The sequence below is a fragment of the Bombina bombina genome, chromosome 3, assembly GCF_027579735.1.
Source record: "Bombina bombina isolate aBomBom1 chromosome 3, aBomBom1.pri, whole genome shotgun sequence".
In the NCBI taxonomy this organism is placed as follows: domain Eukaryota; kingdom Metazoa; phylum Chordata; class Amphibia; order Anura; family Bombinatoridae; genus Bombina; species Bombina bombina.
The window spans coordinates 468,533,814-468,556,441 of NC_069501.1; the positions used below are offsets into that span (position 1 = coordinate 468,533,814).

General features: G+C 41.8%; 1 protein-coding gene across 1 annotated transcript in view; it reads left to right on the forward strand.

Annotated features, from left to right (window-relative positions):
* The window catches only part of TFEB (transcription factor EB), a 155,150-nt gene extending 140,035 nt beyond the window's left edge, over nucleotides 1–15,115 (forward strand). Inside the window, 1 exon segment of the mRNA XM_053706750.1 lies at nucleotides 11,046–15,115. Coding sequence (XP_053562725.1) covers nucleotides 11,046–11,420 — 375 coding nt within the window. The 3' untranslated portion in view covers nucleotides 11,421–15,115.
* Nucleotides 15,116–22,628: the final 7,513 nt, after the last annotated feature.

A 22,628-nucleotide genomic window follows, 5' to 3' on the forward strand; every position in this document is an offset into this window, starting at 1 on the left:
CTGTTTTTGGGAGGAAAGTTCTTCAAGCAGTGGTGCCTTCCGTTTAGGTTCCCTGTCTTGTCCCTCCCGTTTCATCCGTGTACTATAGCTTTGGTATTGTATCCCACAAGTAAGGATGAAATCCGTGGACTCATCGTATCTTGTAAAAGAAAAGGAAATTTATTCTTACCTGATAAATTTGTTTCTTTTACGATACGATGAGTCCACGGCCCACCCTGTTTTTTAAGACAGGTCTTTATTTTTTATTAAACTTCAGTCACCTCTGCACCTTGGCTTTTCCTTTCTCTTCCTAACTTCTGTCGAAAGACTGGAGTGGGAGGGTAGGGAGGAGCTATATATACAACTCTGCTGTGGTGCTCTTTGCCTCCTCCTGCTGACCAGGAGGCGATATCCCACAAGTAAGGATGAAATCCGTGGACTCATCGTATTGTAAAAGAAACAAAGTTATCAGGTAAGAATAAATTTCCTTTTTCAGCGGTCTGTTGTGAGGTCGCCTGGTAGAAAGTGGGTTGAGTCCGGATGTTTTTGCTACAATATTCTCCAGTATCCAGCAGCGCAGGTAGGCACCTCAGCAAAGCTTGCTGAGGTGTAGAGGCTGCTTGAGTTAGTTATTTTTCTTAGAGCTGTTGCTTTGCAGTAATATTTTAACGTTACTTTAAAAATGAAAGGGACAGTAACGTTTTTTTTGGGCTTTATTTCTGAAGTTGTTTAAAGCTGAATAAAGATATATATATATATATATATATATATTTTTATTATTCATTGTGGGGTAAAGATGCCCCGCAAGATGCTACTTGTTCTTTGTGTTTTGATGCAAATGTGGAACCACCAATCCCTTTTTGTTCCTCATTTATTGAGAGAACATTGCATTACAGGGATAGACTTTTTGAATCTGAGCCATCATTATCTAAGATGGATGCTGTTCAGGGGTCTCCTGTTCAAGCTATGCAGCAGCTTTCTCCTCCGGCGTCCCAAAACTTATCCTCTTCACATGCAGTGCCCTGCGTTTCCTCTCATACTCCGGTTGGAGTTACGCTGCAAGACATGGCTACCCATATATCCTCGGCAGTGTCTGATGCTCTGTCTGCTTTTCCTATGTTGCAGGGGAAGCGCAAAAGGAAGTATAAGGTTTCTGATTCAGTTGCGGCTATGTCGAATGTTTCTTCCCATAAGTCTGAGGAGGAAGATACTTCTGTAGCGTCTGAGGGTGAGGTCTCAGATTCTGACAGTATAATTCCTTCTTCTGATGTGGAGGTTGTATCCTTCAGGTTTAAGCTAGAACACCTCTGTCTGTTGCTTAAGGAGGTTTTGGCTACTTTGGAAGACTGACACGACAGTCATAGTGACTCCTAAGAAGTCTAGTAAGCTTAATAAGTATTTTGACGTTCCTTCTGCGGTGGAAGTATTTCCTGTTCCAGACCGTGCTTCAGAGATTACTGCACGGGAGTGAGAGAAGCCTGGGATTCCCTTTTCCCCTTCTCCATTTTTTAAGAAGATGTTTACTATTGCTGATTCTTTTAAGGAGTCTTGGCAGACGGTTCCCAAGGTGGAGGGAGCATTTTCCACCTTGGCTAAGAGAACAACTATTCCTATTGAGGATAGCTGTTCCTTTAAGGATCCTATGGATATGAAGTTGGAGGCGTTACTTAAAAGGATGTATGTTCACAAAGGGTTGCTATGTCAGCCTGCGGTGTGTATTGCTACTGTCACTAGCGCGGCAGCATATTGGTTTGATGCGTTGTCTGATTCTATTCAAATAGATACTCCTCTTGAGGAAATCCAGGGTAGGATCAAGGCTCTTAAGATGGCCAATTCCTTTATTACGGATGCTTCTCTACAGGTCATCAAGTTGGGAGCAAAGATTTCTGGCTTTGCTGTGTTGGCGCGCAGAGCCTTATGGTTGAAGTCCTGGTCTGCGGATGTGTCCTCTAAGTCTAAGATTTTGTTGATTCCTTACAAGGGTAAGACCTTGTTTGGGCCGGGTTTAGCTGAGATTATTTCTGATATTACGGGAGGAAAGGGGCATTCTCTCCCTCAGGATAAGAGGAATAAGCAGAAGGGTCTTCAAAGTAATTTTCGTTCCTTTTCGAAACTTTTCAGGTAAGCCTTCCCCCTCTTCTTCCAAGCGGGAACAGACTAAGTCCTCCTGGAAGTCCAATCAGTCTTGGACTAAGGGGAAGCAATCTAAGAAGCCCGTTACTGACTCTAAGTCAGCATGAAGGGTCTGCCCCCGATCCAGGAATGGATCTTGTGGGGGGCAGACTTTCTTTTTTCGCTCAGGCTTGGGTTCGGGATGTCCCGGATCCTTGGGCAGTGGACATTGTGTCCCAGGGTTACAAGTTAGAATTCAAGACTTTTCCTCCCAGGGGCAGGTTCCTTCTTTCCAGGTTATCTGTAGACCTGATAAAGAGAGAGGCGTTCTTACATTGTGTTCAGGATCTTTCGGACATGGGAGTGATGGTTCCTGTTCCAATACAGGAGCAAGGTCTGGGATTTTATTCCAATCTGTTTGTGGTTCCAAAAAAGGAGGGAACCTTCAGACCAATTTTAGATCTCAAGAGCGTAAACAAGTTTCTCAGAGTTTCGTCTTTCAAGATGGACACTATTCGTTCCATTCTTCCATTGGTTCAAGAGGGCCATTTCATGACAATGGTAGATCTGAAGGATGCGTATCTGCATATTCCCATCCACAGGGACCATCACAAGTTTCTGAGATTTGCTTTCCTAGACAGGCACTTTCAGTTTGTGGCTCTTCCGTTCGGTCTTGCAACAGCTCCCAGAATTTTCTCAAAGGTCCTGGGAGAATTGCTGGCGGTGCTCCGATTGAGGGGTGTTGCTTTGGCGCCATATCTGGATGACATTCTGGTTCAGGCGCTATCTTTTCAACAAGCAAACTCCCACACAGAGATGTTGTTGTCTTTTCTGCGTTCTCATGGATAGAAGGTGAATTTAGGAAAAAGTTCCTTGATTCCATCTACAAGGGTGGTGTGCTTGGGAACAATCATAGATTCTCTATCTATGAAGATTTTTCTGACAGAGGCCAGAAGAACAAAGATCTTCAACTCTTGTCTTCAGGCCTCTCCTCAGCCGTCAGTGGCTCAGTTTATGGAGGTCATTGGTCTGATGGTGTCAGCTATGGACATCATTCCGTTTGTTCAGTTCCATCTTAGGTTTCTGCAGTTATGCATGCTTAGTCAATGGAATGGGGATTATGCAGATCTGTCTCCGCAAATTGTTCTGGGTCAGGCAACGAGATTCTCTTCCGTGGTGGTTGTCTCAAGATCTTCTCTCCCAGGGAACCTGCTTTCACAGATCTACCTGGGTGATCATGACCACGGATGGGGAGCTGTCTGGGGCTCATTAAGGGCTCAGGGTTTATGGACTCGGGAGGAGTCGGTTATTCCCATAAATATCCTAGAACTGAGGGTAATCTTCAATGCTCTTCTGGCCTGGCCTCAGTTAGCTTCAGTCCAGTGTATCAGGTTCCAGTTGGACAATATAACCTCAGTGGTTTACATCAATCATCAGGGAGGAATTCGGAGTTCCTTGGTAGCCAAGATTATTCAGTGGGCGGAGGCTCACAACTGCTGTCTGTCTGCGATCCATATTCCAGTGGTGGACAATTGGGAAGTGGATTTTCTGAGCAGACAGACGTTTCATCCGTGGGTGTGGGAGCTTCACCCGGAGGTGTTTACCAGCTTGGTTCTCAAGTGGGGGCAGCTGGAGCTGGATCTCATGGCATCTCGTCAGAATGCCAAGCTTCCGAGGTACAGGTCGAGGTCAAGGGATCCTCTGGCTGTGCTGATAGATGCTCTGGCAGTTCCTTGGAATTTCAGTCTAGCGTATGTTTTTCCTCCGTTCGCTCTCCTTCCACGGGTCGTTGCTCAAATCAGACAGGAGAGGGCGTCACTGATTCTCATTGCTCCGGCGTGGCCTCGCAGAATCTGGTATGCGGAGCTGGTGGAGATGTCATCTTTCCCACCTTGGAGACTTCCGTTAAGGAAGGACCTTCTACTTCAGGGGCCCTTCCCTTCATCCAAATCTCGTTTCTCTGAAGCTGACTGCTTGGAGATTGAACGCTTGATATTATCTAAGCGGGGGTTTTCTGAGTCGGTAATTGAGACTTTGATTCAGGCTCGCAAGCCTGTAACTAGAAAAATTTACTATAAGATATGGCATAAATATTTGTATTGGTGTGAATCCAGAGGGTTCTCTTGGAGTTGAGTTATGATTCTTAGGATTTTGTCTTTTCTCCAGGAGGGTCTGGAGAAGGGTTTATCTGCAAGTACCTTGAAGGGTCAAATGTCTGGCGGATGTGCCAGATGTTCAATCTTTTTGTCAGGCCCTGGTTAGAATCCGGCCTATGTTTAAGTTTGTTACTCCTCCTTGGAGTCTTAATTTGGTTCTTAGAGTTCTTCAACAGGCTCCGTTTGAGCCTATGCATTCTTTGGATATTAAGATGTTATCCTGGAAGGTTTTGTTTTTGGTTGCTATTTCTTCGGCTCTAAGAGTTTCGGAGCTTTCAGCGTTGCATTGTGAATCTCCTTACCTTATTTTTCATTCTGATAAGTTAGTCCTGCGTACTTCCTTAGGTTTCCTTCCCAAAGTGGTTTTGGATAAGAAAATTAATCAAGAAATTGTTGTTCCTTCTTTGTGTCCTAATCCTTCTTCACATAAGGAGCGTTTGTTGCACAACCTAGATGTGGTTCGTGCGTTGAAATATTATTTGCAGACGACTAAAGATTTTCGCCAGTCTTCTTCTTTGTTTGTTGTTTTTTCTGGGAAGCGCAAGAGTCAGAAAGCTATGGCTACTTCTCTTTCTTCTTGGCTGAGGAGTGTTATTCGCTTTGCATATGAGACTGCTGGACAGCAGCCTCCTGAGAAAATCACGGCTCATTCCACAAGGGCTGTTTCTGTGGAACAGATTTGCAAAGCTGCCACTTTGTCATCTTTACACACTTTTTTTTAATTTTATAAGTTCGATACTTCGAGGCTTCTTTTGGAAGAAAGGTTCTTCAAGCAGTGGTGCCTTCTGTTTAGGTTAACTGTCTTGTCCCTCCCTTATCATCTGTGTCCTCTGGCTTGGGTATTTGTTCCCAACAATAATTATGAGGATCCGTGGACTCACCGTGTCATTAGAAAGAAAATAAAATGTATGCTTACCTGATAAATGTATTTATTTCTTGACACGGTGATTCCACGCCCTGCCCTGTATTTGTCAGACAGTTTATTTTTCTATAAACCTCAGGCACCTCTGCACCTTGTATTACTTCCTTTCCCTTTGATCGAATGACTGGAGTTTGTGGGTAGCGAAGTGAAATTTAACAGCTTTGGTGTGGTGCTCTTTGCCTCCTCCTGCTGGCCAGGAGTGATGTTCCCAACAGTAATTATGATGATCCGTGGACTCACTGTGTCAAGAAAGAAAGAAATTTATCAGGTAAGCATAAATTTTCTTTTTTCAAATTTACCTGCTGCTCATTTCTAAGTGCTATTTAATTATCTTTTTTATTATGCACTTGTTGATTATGCAGTTCTACTGCATTTAATGATCCTTTAACCCCTTCATGCTGGGAGCTTGAAAAAGGCTGGGATAGGATCATGGGGGACTGTAAGGTGTATCCAGTCCACGGATCATCCATTACTTGTGGGATATTCTCATTCCCAACAGGAAGTTGCAAGAGGATCACCCACAGCAGAGCTGTTATATAGCTCCACCCCTAACTGCCATATCCAGTCATTCTCTTGCAACTCTCAACAAGCATGGAGGTAGTAAGAGAGAAGTGGTGAAATATAGTTAGTTTTTTTCTTCAATCAAAAGTTTGTTATTTTTAAATGGTACCGGAGTTGTACTATTTTATCCCAGGCAGTAAATAGAAGAAGAATCTGCCTGTGTTTTCTATGATCTTAGCAGGTTGTAACTAAGATCCATTGCTGTTCTCACATATGACTGAGGAGAGAGGTAACTTCAGCGGGAGAATGGCGTGCAGGTTATCCTGCGATGAGGTATGTGCAGTTATAAATTTTTTCTAGAGATGTAAATACTAGAAAATGCTGCTGATACCGGATTTATGTAAGGTAAGCCTGGATACAGTGATTTAATAGCGACTGGTATCATGCTTACTTTCAGAGGTAATACTCTTATATATTTGCAATATAAAACGTTTGCTGGTATGTTTAAGCGTTTTTATATATGTTTTGGTGATAAAACTTTATTGGGGCCTAATTTTTCCACATGGCTGGCTTAAATTTGCCTAGAAACAGTTTCCTGAGGCTTTCCACTGTTGTAGCATGAGTGGGAGGGGCCTAATTTAGCGCTTTTTTGCGCAGTTAAAATTACAGACTGAGACATCCAGCTTCCTCCAGGAGTCCCCTGAATGCTATAGGACATCTCTAAAGGGCTCAGAGGCTTTCCAAAGTCGTTTATTTGGGAAGGTAGGGCCACAGCAGAGCTGTGGCAGTTTGTTGTGACTGTTAAAAAACGTTTTTTGATCCGTTTTTTCAATTAAGGGGTTAATCATCCATTTGCAAGTGGGTGTAATGCTCTGCTAGCTTATTATACACACTGTAAACATTTCGTTTGATTTACTGCCTTTTTTCACTGTTTTTCAAATTCTGACAAAATTTGTTTCTCTTAAAGGCACAGTACCGTTTTTTATATTTGCTTGTTAACTTGAATTAAAGTGTTTTCCAAGCTTGCTGGTCTCATTGCTAGTCTGTGTAAACATGTCTGACATAGAGGAAACTCCTTGTTCATTATGTTTAAAAGCCATGGTGGAACCCCCTCTTAGAATGTGTACCAAATGTACTGATTTCTCTTTAAGCAATAAAGATCATATTCTGTCTTTAAAATATTTATCACCAGAGGAATCTGACGACGGGCAAGTTATGCCGACTAACTCTCCCCACGTGTCAGCTCCTTTGACTCCCGCTCAAGGGACTCACGCTCAAATGGCGCCAAGTACATCCAGGGCGCCCATAGCGTTTACTTTACAAGACATAGCGGCAGTCATGGATAATACACTGTCAGCGGTATTAGCCAGACTACCTGAATTTAGAGGAAAGCGAGATAGCTCTGGAGTTAGACTAAATACAGAGCATACTGACGCTTTAAGAACCATGTCTGATACTGCCTCACAATATGCAGAAGCTGAGAAAGGAGAGCTTCAGTCTGTGGGTGATGTTTCTGACTCAGGGAAGATGATGCAACCTGATTCTGATATTTCTACATTTAAATTTAAGCTTGAACACCTCCGCTTGAGCACTTAAGCTAGCCAATTCTTTTGTTTCTGATGCCATTGTTCATTTGACTAAACTAACGGCTAAGAATTCTGGTTTTGCCATCCAGGCGCACAGGGCGCTATGGCTTAAATCATGGTCAGCTGACGTTACTTCAAAGTCTAAGCTGCTTAACATTCCCTTCAAGGGGCAGACCCTATTCGGGCCTGGTTTGAAGGAGATTATTGCTGATATCACTGGAGGAAAAGGTCATGCCCTTCCTCAGGATAGGTCCAAATCAAGGGCCAAACAGTCTAATTTTCGTGCCTTTCGAAACTTCAAGGCAGGAGCGGCATCAACTTCCTCTAATGCAAAACAAGAGGGAACTTTTGCTCAGTCCAAGACGGTCTGGAGACCTAACCAGACCTGGAACAAAGGTAAGCAGGCCAAAAAGCATGCTGCTGCCTCTAAGACAGCATGAAGGAACGGCCCCCTATCCGGTAACGGATCTAGTAGGAGGCAGACTTTCACTCTTCGCCCAGGCGTGGGCAAGAGATGTCCAGGATCCCTGGGCATTGGGAATTATATCCCAGGGATATCTTCTGGACTTCAAAGCTTCCCCCCCCAAAAGGGAGATTTCACCTTTCACAATTATCTGCAAACCAGATAAAGAGAGAGGCATTCTTACACTGTGTACGAGACCTCCTAGTTATGGGAGTGATCCATCCAGTTCCAAAGGAGGAACGGGACAGGGATTTTACTCAAATCTGTTTGTGGTTCCCAAAAAAGAGGGAACCTTCAGACCAATTTTGGATCTAAAGATCTTAAACAAATTCCTCAGAGTTCCATCATTCAAGATGGAAACTATTCGTACCATCCTACCTATGATCCAGGAGGGTCAATATATGACTACAGTGGATTTAAAGGATGCTTATCTTCACATTCCGATTCACAAAGATCATCATCGGTTTCTCAGGTTTGCCTTTCTAGACAGGCATTACCAGTTTGTAGCTCTTCCCTTTGGATTAGCTACAGCCCCAAGAATTTTTACAAAGGTTCTGGGGTCGCTTCTGTCCCCTTATTTAGACGACATCCTGATACAGGCGTCAAACTTCCAAATTGCCAAGTCTCATACGGACATAGTACTGGCATTTCTGAGGTCGCATGGGTGGAAAGTGAACGAGGAAAAGAGTTCTCTATCCCCCCTCACAAGAGTTTCCTTCCTAGGGACTCTGATAGATTCTGTAGAAATGAAAATTTACCTGACGGAGTCCAGGTTATCAAAACTTCTAAATTCCTGCTGTGTTCTTCATTCCATTCCACGCCCTTCGGTGGCTCAGTGCATGGAAGTAATCGGCTTAATGGTAGCGGCAATGGACATAGTGCCGTTTGCACGCCTACATCTCAGACCGCTGCAACTCTGCATGCTCAGTCAGTAGAATGGGGATTACACAGATTTGTCCCCTCTACTAAATCTGGATCAAGAGACCAGGGATTTTCTTCTCTGGTGGCTATCTCGGGTCCATCTGTCCAAAGGTATGACCTTTCGCAGGCCAGATTGGACAATTGTAACGACAGATGCCAGCCTTCTAGGTTGGGGTGCAGTCTGGAACTCCCTGAAGGCTCAGGGATCGTGGAATCAGGAGGAGACACTCCTTCCAATAAATATTCTGGAACTGAGAGCGATATTCAATGCTCTTCAGGCTTGGCCTCAGTTAGCAACTCTGAGGTTCATCAGATTTCAGTCGGACAACATCACGACTGTGGCTTACATCAACCATCAAGGGGGAACAAGGAGTTCCCTAGCGATGTTAGAAGTCTCAAAGATAATTAGCTGGGCAGAGATTCACTCTCACCACCTATCAGCTATCCATATCCCAGGTGTAGAGAACTGGGAGGCGGATTTTCTAAGTCGTCAGACTTTTCATCCGGGGGAGTGGGAACTCCATCCGGAGGTGTTTGCACAATTGATTCATCGTTGGGGCAAACCAGAACTGGATCTCATGGCGTCTCGCCAGAGCGCCAAGCTTCCTTGTTACGGATCCAGGTCCAGGGATCCCGAGGCGACGCTGATAGATGCTCTAGCAGCGCCTTGGTCTTTCAACCTGGCTTATGTGTTTCCACCGTTTCCTCTGCTCCCTCGACTGATTGCCAAGATTAAGCAGGAGAGAGCATCGGTGATCTTGATAGCGCCTGCGTGGCCACTCAGGACCTGGTATGCAGATCTAGTGGACATGTCATCCTTTCCACCTTGGACTCTGCCGTTAAGACAAGACCTACTACAAGGTCCTTTCAATCATCCAAATCTAATTTCTCGGAGACTGACTGCCTTGAGATTGAACGCTTGATTTTATCAAAGCGTGGCTTCTCCGAGTCAGTCATTGATACCTTAATACAGGCACGAAAGCCTGTCACCAGGAAAATTTACCATAAGATATGGCGTAGATATCTTTATTGGTGTGAATCCAAGGGTTACTCATGGAGTAAGGTTAGGATTCCCAGGATATTATCCTTTCTCCAAGAAGGTTTGGAAAAAGGATTGTCAGCTAGTTCTTTAAAGGGACAGATTTCTGCCCTGTCTATTCTTTTGCACAAGCATCTGGCAGATGTTCCAGACGTTCAGGCATTTTGTCAGGCTTTAGTTAGAATCAAGCCTGTATTTAAACCTGTTGCTCCGCCATGGAGCTTAAATCTGGTGCTTAAGGTTCTTCAAGGAGTTCCGTTTCAACCTCTTCATTCCATAGATATCAAACTCTTATCTTGGAAAGTTCTTTTTTTGGTGGTGATTTCCTCGGCTCGTAGAGTCTCCGAGTTATCTGCTTTACAATGTGATTCTCCTTATCTGATCTTCCATGCGGATAAGGTAGTCCTGCGTACCAAACCTGGGTTTTTACCTAAGGTGGTATCTAATAAGAATATCAATCAAGAGATTGTTGTTCCATCTTTGTGTCCTAATCCTTCTTCAAAGAAGGAGCGTCTATTACACAATCTGGATGTGGTTCGTGCTTTAAAGTTTTACTTACAAGCTACTAAAGATTTTCGTCAAACATCTGCTTTGTTTGTTGTCTACTCTGGACAGAGGAGAGGCCAAAAGGCTTCGGCAACCTCTCTTTCTTCTTGGCTAAGATGCATAATCCGCTTAGCTTATGAGACTGCTGGCCAGCAGCCTCCTGAAAGGATTACAGCTCATTCTACTAGAGCTGTGGCTTCCACATGGGCCTTTAAAAATGAGGCTTCTGTTGAACAGATTTGCAAGGCGGCGACTTGGTCTTCGCTTCATACTTTTTCAAAATTCTACAAATTTGATACTTTTGCTTCTTCAGAGGCTATTTTTGGGAGAAAGGTTTTGCAGGCAGTGGTACCTTCCGTTTAAGTACCTGCCTTGTCCCTCCCTTCATCCGTGTACTTTAGCTTTGGTATTGGTATCCCACAAGTAATGGATGATCCGTGGACTGGATACACCTTACAAGAGAAAACATAATTTATGCTTACCTGATAAATTTATTTCTCTTGTGGTGTATCCAGTCCATGGCCCGCCCTGTCATTTTAAGGCAGGTAATTTTTAAATTTAAACTACAGTCACCACTGCACCCTATGGTTTCTCCTTTCTCTGCTTGTTTTCGGTCGAATGACTAGATATGGCAGTTAGGGGTGGAGCTATATAACAGCTCTGCTGTGGGTGATCCTCTTGCAACTTCCTGTTGGGAATGAGAATATCCCACAAGTAATGGATGATCCGTGGACTGGATACACCACAAGAGAAATAAATTTATCAGGTAAGCATAAATTATGTTTTTTGAACTCTTGTCTTTTCTCCATTTTTTTCACAGGAGCTAGAGATGCAGGCCAAGGCATATGGCCTTCCAACACCCTCCCCACAGAATCTAAGCCCATCAAACCCCGTTAAGCAGGAGCAGGATCCTATGCATAGTGCTCAAAATCAACTCACAGTTCCTCCACAAACATGCTACCAGCAACAGCTGGACTTCTCCACTGAGCTGGGTTGCCAGAGCAATGTTTGTGCAGACTCCACCTTCCCATCTCTGTCGAGGACGGAACTTGACCTCATGCTGATGGAGGATAGCATGCTCACCTCTGACCCCATGTTAACCTGTGACCCTCTGATGTCCACCCTTTCCCCTGGCACTTCCAAGGCCAGTAGTCGACGGAGCAGTTTCAGCATAGATGAGGTGGATGGGCTGTGACCCTGCTGGAATGTAACTGTTACCCTGCTATGAGAAGGGAGGAAAAATCTGAAGTCACACTGCCTTTTATACAGGACAGTATGGATGGATACAGTTATCCATGTATATACACGCATTCAAGCTGTGCAGTACACATATACAGAGACACAAATGTTCTTTGATACCTATATCACACCAGAAAGCATCACTATTATTGTAGGAATGACGCCTAAAGCGAAGGATGGACTAATAAACATGGAGCAATCACCCAAAGATGTGCAGGAGTGGTACGCTCTGGCATCCACTGCCTTAAACTGCTCTGTAACTTGCATCACAGGGATTATTTGCCACAAAATGCCTCATATTATTCTGACAGGGCAGTACCTAAGCGTAGGATTGCATACCTGTGTATGCAGGACTTTGTTTGCCTGAATTGTTACAGTGTGTGGGCTTGTGATGTATAGAAGTGTAGTGCACCTTTTTAATGTGTTTGTATGTTTTTGAGTGTCTGTAACTGTCTGATGTTTCAGTGACGGCCCCTTAAATATTATTGTTGTCTTCTCAGTTTGAGAATAATTTTATTTCTGCATATGTACGACTGTGAGCTTACATGTATATAGAGAGCTGAGTGTTTATTTGTGTAAATCCCTTTGTATAACTGAGTAAGGTTTGTCTCTACCCTTGTAAAGATAATGGGGGAGTTGCTTGATCTTCTGAAACCACTATTACTATGCAGCAATAATTTAAAGGGACGTTGTACACAAACATTTTCTATCATCCATATTAAAAAGTAGCATTTAAACATTTGTATTGCCTGGATACATTCGAAGTAAATGCGGTTTTAAAGTGATTGTAAAGTTTTCAGATCAAATCATTAATAAAAACATGGGCACTTTAAGTCATGTATAATCATTACCATTTAGAAATGGTAAACATTGCGCCGTTCCTCCGCCCGCATCTAATACTTGACGAATCTTGCTTTATTCAATCGTTGTGTGCCCCACGAGCTCAACGGCAAGTGCCACACGCAACAGTTGGATAAAGCCAGATTTGTCACTGATTTGCTAAATAAAGTATTATATGCGGGTGGAGGAACGGCACAAGGTTTACTGTACTTAAAAAATTTCATGACTTAAAGTGCCCCTGTTTTTATGAATGATTTGCTGTAAGGTGTAGTAAATCTGAAAACCTTACAATCACTTCAAGTTTAAATTTTAACTAAGATGGCAGCCTCTTTTTTTGCAATTCCTATTGATAATCATTGACTTATAGGTACTTCATACTAATACTCAATGGGTATTGGCGACAGAAAGTAAGTTACTGTCCGCCAATTAGCATTAGCAGGAACTATTACTTTTAGCCAATGAGCATTAGAAGGAAGTAACTATCAGCCAATGAGCATTAGCAGGAAGTAACTATCAGTCTATGCGCATTATTAAGAAGTACACAACTGGTACAGCTGTTTAAGCTTCAATTTAAATTTAAACTGCTTTTACTTCATATTTGTTTTTATAAAAAAAAAAGTTGACATTTTAAATGCTTTGCTTTAAAGGGACACTAAAGTCAAAATTTATACTCTTATGATTCAGATAGAGCATGTGTTTTAAGAGACTTTCCAATATACATCTATTATAAAATTTGGCACATTCTTTTTATATACACACTTTTTGAGTCACTAGCTCCTACTGAGCATGTGCACATGTTCATAGAGTATATATATATATACTAGTCTGCAAATGACTGATGGCTGTCACATAATGCAGGAGGGCCGGTGTTCTAAAGAAAGTGGTATACCGCATAGGAATGTGTATACCACGTCACTTTAGGTAACGTGACTCAGCTGCTGGAGGGGTGTTGCGCTTAATGCACATGCGCAAGAGGCCCAACCTCTTCCGAACAGCTGATGGAAATTAAGCAACGGGTCGAGGATATATATGGCCCGTAATTATAATTTATAGAGGCTAATAGCCTTCACTGTGCATGCGTGCACTGCGGTCGCTATATTCAATTTAATCTGGGGGGTTGTTGAATCAAAGAGTAAATATCTAAGACTCAAAATCTTCCATCCACCTCCATGTAGTCACAAATTTATGTTACATGATCTTGAAAGTAATAGGACATCAGGAGTCACCGCAACACAAACCCTCAGATTTAGCATTTTCACAGTCACGTCAGTTGGACAGAAGCATGCATTCTTTCTTGTGATTTATGAGCACCATTACACATTTCAGTAACATTTTTAATAACCTCGACCCGTTGTTCGCAAGTAAATCTCCTTAAACAGCTTTTTGTAGGAGGTTGGTGCTCTTGCGCATGCGCACTGTGCACCACGCCGCTCCAACAGCTGATAATATGTCACCGGAAGTGACATAGTATACACATTCCTATGGTGTACCATTTACTTTAGAACACCGGCAAATGGGGAAAAGATACATTTGTCAGAAAAAAAAATCTACTTATTTGAAATTCAGTGTTATTGCATTGTCTTTATATTATTCATTATTATTTAGTGGTCCTTTTAATATGGATGACAGAAATTGCTTGATTACAGTTTCCCTTTAAGTCCGTTTGTGCCTTTAATAACACCCTAACTGTTGTGTTTTATAAGTACTATTATATTTCACTAACATGGCTCTACACAGCTGATATTATGGCTGTAACTATTGAAATGTCATGGTGCCTTATTGTTTCTGCAGAATCCTGCCAAATTCTCAGGAGTTTAACCTATGTATTATATGTCACAAGACACTCAGGAGCGGAAAATATAAACCTCTTGGTGGTAATAATTATAATAATAATAAAATTTCTTTCAGGTCATGCATTGCTAGATATAAACTGCAGCATCTACCATAGGTATAAAACAATTCAATTTTACATTCTACTAATGTGACATTATTTGTTACTACATCTTTGGTTTTAAAATACTACACTTCCAGGATCTAAGCTTCAAGGAAGTTCCTGCATTGTAAATTTATGGAAACCTAACTCCAGAGTGCCTTTTTTGTACACCTACTTGCTTTTGCTTTTTCTAATAGGGTATTTTGGGAGCCTAGAACTGTGCGCATTATCTAGGTTCTCCATACCCAGAATTTTTTATTCTCTTATTGTGATCATTTGTTTGGATTTCTAAAACCCAAAAAAAAAAAATAGTACACAATCTTATTTTTCAAAATCCACATAATAGAGCAATGTAACATTTCCATGCTGGTCTGTAACTTTTCTATATAAACCCTAAAAAAAATATTTTTTCAAAAAAGTAGATTATACGATCAAATCAGCAGTGAATATATGCCTTAAAAATCAATAACATATTATGTTCTGGTACAGGTCATGTGAAAATTGCACACTGTGTTGCATGAATCCCACATACAAACTGTGTGGAATAAAAGATATTACAATTATATCAGACTCCCATATAATCAATGTGAATTGAAATTATATAATGTAGATCAGGGCTCGACAAATCCAGGGAGCCACTGGCTCCTAGAATTTTACCCCTGACTCCTAACTTGTTTTGGTTAATCTCTCTCTCTTTTATAAAAGCATGTGTGGCTCCTATATATTCTTACTAGCTCCTACATTTTAAACAGATTTGTCGACCCCTGATGTAGATAAAAGGAGGCAATTATATTTAATTTGATAATTGGGGGCAGTGTTTGAAAAGTGCCTGTATGGAAGATTTATTTAACAAAGGGCATTTTGCCAATCATATTGTATTTTATTGTGTTTGTTTTTTGTTTTGATTTTTAACAGGCTATTGGTTTGATGATCTAAAGCTCTCAGCTCTGGTGAAATTATTTACAAAGTCTCACCAGTACTTCAAGGTCCCCTTAAATAATTTTTGACAGGAACATTTTAGCTTGAGAGCTGTTTATCTTGCTATTCAGGGTTCTGGATGGAAAGGAGAGACACCTACACTACAATTGAATCCTCAAATATTTTGCGTGGTTTCTTTCTGTACATGATGCCAAATTTTCGATTATCAGGCCCTAAATGCAAATCTATTCAAGAGACACATGGGTATTAAATATTTAATTAAATATTTATAAATATATATTAAAAAACAAACATGGACATGAGCCCTCTTGCACCACTTATGCCTGGAGGAAAGGAAATTGAATCTCCAGCAATGTAAACATTTTGTTCACTATAAGAGCAATCAAATTGTGGAACTCGTTCATTACCTAAGGAGGTAGTAAATGCCGATACCTTGGATACATTTGAAAATGGTTTAGATAGATTTCTGTCTAGAAACAGAATTAAGATATATGATTGCTGGTATTAAATCGGTCACCTTTTTAATGAGATTAATTTAAGCTCAACTGGAGCTTTTGTTGTAAATATATTAAGATTTGTATAGGTTGAACTCTATAGACTTCTTTTTTTTTTCTTTTTTTTTTTCCAACCTCATCTACTACTGTAACTAATAGCATAAGGGTGTACTACTAACTTCTGTTTGATTAAAAAGGGATATCAAACCTTACAGTGCTGACTGAGCAGAAAGGTACAGGTCAAATTCTTTCCTCACTTGCCTTGTAGTTATAGCTGCATTGACTTTTTTTTTTTTTTTTTTGCTGGTCAAAAGAACATTAAAATCAAACTGTGTAATATGTGCATGAGCTCATTTTAATCCGTCCCTAATTAGCCACAGCAAGGTGATAATAGCTCTCAAAATACTTTTCAAGGGGTCTGAACTTGGATTGCAAAACAATGAAAATGTTGCTAACAATATGACAGTTTTAAATGCTTTAAAGGGACAGTCTACAATATAATTTTCTTCTACAAGATATGACGAGTCCACGGATTTCATCCTTACTTGTGGGATATTAACCTCCTGCTAACAGAAAGTGGCAAAGAGCACCACAGCAGGCAGAGCTGTGTGTATATATATATATATATATATATAGCTCCTCCCTTCCCTCCACCCCCAGTCATTCTCTTTGCCTGTGTTAGTAATAGAAAGAGGTAAAGTGAGGTGTTAGTTTTAGATTCTTCAATCAAGAAGTTTTTTATTTTAAATGGTACCGGTGAGTACTATTTTCCTCAGGGAGATTTGAAATGAAGAAGATTTCTGCCCTGAGGTTGATGATCTTAGCAGATGTTACTAAGATCCATGTTGGTTCCCACAGAGCTTCTGAAGGTAGTGCAAGAGAAATCTTCAGTGTGGAGAACGGTGTCATGCTACAAGCAACATTGAGGTATGTTCAGTCTTTTTATTCTGAGGAGACTTGTTATATCAGAACTGGGTGACATTTTTTCCCTGCAAGGGAAGGGGTATGCAGTAGACCTAGGCACTGAGGGTGTTACTGAAAATCCTATGTTTATTCATATTGCTGGGACATATAGAAGCAATATTAACATTATATGGGCTTGACACTGGGAGAGGCAGCTGGACATTTTAGATGTTATTTACATGAGAAAGTAGGGCTGCAAGCTTTATTTAAAATTTATAAGTGGACCACATGGCTTGTTTTCTAAACCGCTTCCCATGCGGTTAATCAGACTCTTAGGACGACGTCCATGATGGGCAGGGCCTATTTCGCGCGCTCAGACGCGCAGTTTACTCCAACTGAGAAGGCAGCTGGCATTAGCTCCAGTGGAGCCTAAACTTGTGTTCTGTTCACCGGATCGTAGTCGAGTCATTTTGCAGTACCCTGGGGGCAGGTAGGCGGCACAGCAGAGCTGGGGCGAGGTGCAGGGGTCATTTTTTCACTTAAAATATATTTTTTGCTATAAAATGTCTTTTAGAGGTTAAATTCACCCGTTGCTTATAGGGTGCAATAATTTTTGGCCCAATTGAATCTGTATATTTAATTGTGAAGCGTTATATAACGTTTTAGGCAGTTTAGGAAAATGTGTGCCCTTTTTTATTTCTTAAAGGCGCAGTACACATTTTTTAAAAAATTGTTGAAATCAATAAATAGTGTTCTACGGCTATTGTGGTCATTACTAGTCTGTTCAACATGTCTGGCATTGAGGAAACTAATTGCTCTATGTGTTTAGAAGCCATTGTGGAACCCCCCTTACTTTGTGTGCCTCTTGTACTGAAAGGGCCTTACAATGTAAGAAGCATATTTTAGGTAATGAAAGTGTGCCTAAGGATGATTCTCAGTCTGAAGAGAATCAGGATATGCCATCCAATACTCCCCAAGTGTCACAACCTTTAACGCCCACACAAGTGACGCCAAGTACCTCATGTGCGTCTACTTCTTTCACTCTGCAGGATATGGCTGCAGTTCTGTCAACTACCCTTACAGAGGTATTATCTAAATTACCAGTATTACAGGGTTAACGCAGTAGGTCAAGTATTAATGTGCATACTGAATCCTCTGATGCTTTATTGGCTATTTCCGATGTACCCTCACAGTGCTCTGAGTTGGGGGTCAGGGAATTGCTGTCTGAGGGAGAACTTTCAGACTCGGGAAAATGTTACCTCAGACAGATTCGGACGTCATGTCTTTTAAATTTAAGCTTGAACACCTCCGCCTGTTACTTCGGGAAGTTTTAGCGACTCTGGATGATTGTGACACTATTGTGATACCACCAGAAAAATTGTGTAAAATGGACAAATATCTAGAGGTTCCTACTTACACTGATGTCTTTCGGGTTCCTAAAAGAATTTCGGAAATTATAAAAAAGGAATGGGACAGACCAGGTATACCATTCTCTCCCCCTCCTAATTTCAAGAAAATGTATCCCATATCAGACACCATTCGGGACTCTTGGCAGTCGGTCCCTAAGGTGGAGGGAGCTATTTCTTCCCTGGCTAAGCGTACAACTATACCTATTGAGGACAGTTGTGCTTTCAAAGACCCTATGGATAAGAAGTTAGAGGGTCTTCTAAAGAAATTATTTATTCATCAGGGTTTTCCTTTACAATCGACAGCTTGCATTGTTCCAGTTACTACTGCAGCAGCTTTTTGGTTTGATGCTCTAGAAGAGTCTCTGAAGGTTGAGACCCCTTTAGAGGACATTTTGGATAGAATTAAGGCTCTCAAGCTAGCTAATTCGTTTATTACAGACGCCGCCTTTCAAATTGCTAAATTGGCGGCGAAAAACACAGGTTTTGCCATTTTAGCGCGTAGAGCATTATGGCTAAAATCGTGGTCTGCTGATGATCCGGGACCGGATCTAGTAGGGGGCAGACTTTCTTTCTTTGCCCAGGCTTGGGCAAGAGTTGTTCAGGATACCTGGGCATTGGAAATCGTGACCCACGGGTATCATCTGGAATTCAAGGATTTTCTCCCAAGAGGGAGATTTCCTCTTTCACGATTGTCTGTAGACCAGATAAAAAGAGAGGCGTTCTTACGCTGTGTAAAAGACCTCTCTACCATGGGAGTAATTCGTCCTGTTCCAAGACTGGAACAAGGACAGGGGTTTTACTCAAATCTTTTCGTGGTTCCCAAAAAAAGAGGGTACTTTCAGACCCATTTTAGATCTCAAGTGTCTAAACAAGTTTCTCAGAGTCCCATCGTTCAAGATGGAGACTATCCGAACAATTTTACCGATGATCCAAGAGGGATCATACCTTCATATACCTGAAGGATGCATACCTTCATATACCTATTCACAAGGATCATCATCAGTTCTTAAGGTTTGCCTTCCTAGAGAAACATTTTCAGTTTGTGGCTCTTCCCTTCGGGTTGGCCACAGCACCCAGGATCTTTACAAAGGTTCTAGGGTCACTTCTGGTGGTTCTCAGTTCGCGGGGCATAGCAGTGGCGCCTTATCTGGACGATATTTTGATTCAGGCGTCAACTTATCATCTGACGAAATCTCATACAGACACAGTGTTGTCCTTTCTGAGAACTCACGGTTGGAAGGTGAACCTAGAAAAGAGTTCACTAGTTCCAAGGACAAGGGTTCCCTTCTTGGGAACTCTGATAGACTCGGTAGACATGAAGATATTTCTGACAGAGGTCAGAAAATCAAGAATTCGAAATACTTGCCGAGCACTTCAGTCCATTCCTTGGCCATCAGTGGCTCAGTGTATGGAGGTAATTGGATTAATGGTAGCGGCAATGGACATCATTCCGTTTGCTCGCTTTCATCTCAGACCACTGCAGCTGTGCATGCTGGGACAGTGGAATGGGGACTATGCAAATTTATCTTCTTAGATAAATCTGGATCAAGAGACCAGAGACTCTCTTCTTTGGTGGTTGTCGCCGGATCATCTGTCCCAGGGGACGTGTTTCCGCAGACCCTCGTGGGTGATGGTGACAACGGACGCCAGTCTACTGGGCTGGGGTGCAGTCTGGAATTCCCTGAAGGCTCAGGGTGTTTGGACTCAGGTGGAGTCTCTACTTCCAATCAATATTCTGGAACTGAGAACAATATTCAATGCGCTTCAGGCGTGGCCTCAGTTGGCTTCGGCCAAATTCATCAGATTCCAGGCGGACAATATCACGACTGTGGCTTATATCAATCATCAGGGGGGAACAAGGAGTTCCTTAGCGATGATAGAAGTATCAAAGATAATCCGATGGGCGGAGGCCCACTCTTGTTATCTGTCGGCAATCTACATCCCAGGAGTAGAGAACTGGGAAGCGGATTTTCTAAGTCGTCAGACTTTTCATCCGGGGGAGTGGGAACTCCACCCGGAGGTGTTTGCCTCACGATACTCCAATGGGGCAGACCGCAATTGGATCTGATGGCATCTAGACAGTATGCCAAGCTTCCACGATACGGATCCAGGTCAAGGGATCCCCAGGCCGAACTGATAGATGCTTTGGCAGTGCCTAGCTTATGTGTTTCCACAGTTTCCTCTCCTTCCACACGTGATTGCTCAGATCAAACAGGAGAGAGCTTCGTTAATCCTGTTTGCGCCTGCGTGGCCACGCAGGACTTGGTATGCGGATCTAGTGGACATGTCCTCTCTGCCTCCGTGGAAACTTCCTTTGAGACAGGACCTTCTCATTCAAGGGCCTTTCAACATCCAAATCTAAATTCTCTGCAGCTGACTGCTTGGAGATTGAACGCTTGATTTTATCTAAGCAGGGATTCTCAGATTCGGTCATCGATACTTTGATATAGGTACGTAAGCCTGTCACTAGAAAAATCTATCATAAGATATGGCGTAAATATCTTTACTGGTGTGAATCCAAGGGCTACTCATGGAGTAAAGTTAGGATTCCCAGGATCCTGTCTTTTCTCCAAGAAGGATTGGAGAAAGGGTTATCGGCGAGTTCCTTAAAGAGACAGATTTCTGCTTTGTCAATTTTGCTTCACAAACGTTTGGCAGATGTTCCAGTTGTTCAGTTTTTTTGTCAGGCTCTAACCAGAATTAAGCCTGTATTTAGACCAAATACTCCTCCCTGGAGTTTGAATTTAGTTCTTAGAGTTCTTCAAGGGGTTCCGTTTAAATCCATGCATTCCATAGATATTAAATTGTTATCTTGGAAAGTTTTCTTTTTGGTTGCTATTTCTTCTGCTCGTAGAGTTTCTAAAGCTTTCAGCGTTACAATGTGATTCGCCTTATCTTATATTTCATTCTGATAAGGTGGTTTTGCGTACCAAACCTGGATTTCTTCCTAAGGTTGTTTCAAATAAGAATATTAATCAGGAAATTGTTGTTCCTTCCTTGTGTCCTAATCCTTCCTTGTGTCCTAATCCTTCTTCTAAGAAGGAGCGTCTGTTACATAACCTGGACGTGGTCCATGCCTTGAAGTTTTACTTACAGGCGACTAAGGATTTCCGTCAATCATCTTCATTATTCATTGTTTATTCTGGAAAGCGTAGGGGTCAGAAAGCTACGGCTACCTCTTTCTTTTTGGCTGAGGAGTATCATCCGCCTGGCAAATGAGACTGCTGGACAGCAGCCTCCTGAAAGAATTACAGCTCATTCTACTAGGGCTGTGGCTTCCACATGGGCTTTAAAAACTATGCTTCTGTTGAACAGATTTGCAAGGCTGCGACTTGGTCGTCTCTTCATACTTTTTCCAAATTTGATACTTTTGCTTATTCTGAGGCTGTTTTTGGGGAGAAAGGTTCTTCAAGCAGTGGTGCCTTCCGTTTAGATCTCTGTCTTGTCCCTTCCGTTTCATCCGTGTCCTGTAGCTTTGGTATTGTATCCCACAAGTAAGGATTAAATCTGTGGACTCGTATCTTGTAGAAGAAAAGGAAATTTATGCTTACCTGATAAATTGATTTCTTCTAAGATACGACGAGTCCACGGCCCTCCCTGTCATTTTTGCAGACAGATTATATTTTATTTTTTACAACTTCAGTCACCTTTGCACCTTTAGCTTTTCCTTTCTCTACCTAAACCTTTGGTCGAATGACTGGGGGTGGAAGGGAGGAGCTATATATACAGCTCTGCTGTGGTGCTCTTTGCCACTTCCTGTTAGCAGGAGGTTAAAGGGACAGTACACTGTAAAATTGTTTTTCCATAAATGTATTTTAAATTACTTGTTATACCAACTGCAGAGTATAAAATATTTGAGAAATTGCATTTTCGGGTTTATTTATTTATCTGAAGTAGCTGGTTTTGTGCTTTGAGACCACAGCCTATTACAATGGGTTGAGCTTCAGGTAATATCAGATCTCATTATGTTAACACTTGGTGTACACACACTTGCTTCCGTATCTTATATTTGTCTGGAACACCAAAGCTCAATACATAGAGAGAACAATGGAAAATGATCATTTTATTACTAAACTATCCTGCCCCCCACTGTGAGTTTAATTCCTTCTGCTGGCTGTGTTTACTTAGGCTTGTCAATAGCGTATACGTCAGTATCAAAACTTTCAGTATAGGTTGGGAAACCACAGGCTAAATCAGCTATTTCAAATGCCGCAATATGAGTAAAGGAGCTACTTGCAACCAATTTAATACACTCTAGCAGGTAGAAAGGATCATTGGGGATAATTTAAAGGAGAGAAAGTTTTTGGGTGAACTGTCCCTTTAATATCCCACAAGTAAGGATAAAATCCGTGGACTCGTTGTATCGTAGAAGAAATCAATTTATCAGGTAAGCATAAATTTTGTTTTTATTGTTTTAAAAGATACATAATCCCTTTATTACCCATTCCCCAGTTTTTGTATAACCAACACAGTTATGTTAATATACTTTTTACCTCTGTGATTACCTTGTATCTAAGCCTCTGTAGACTGCCCCCTGATCAGATGACTGTGACTTTAAAATCTATTGACTTGTATTTAGTATTGTGTTGTGCTAACTCTTAAATAACTCTTCGGGGGTGAACACAATGTTATCTATATGGCTCATA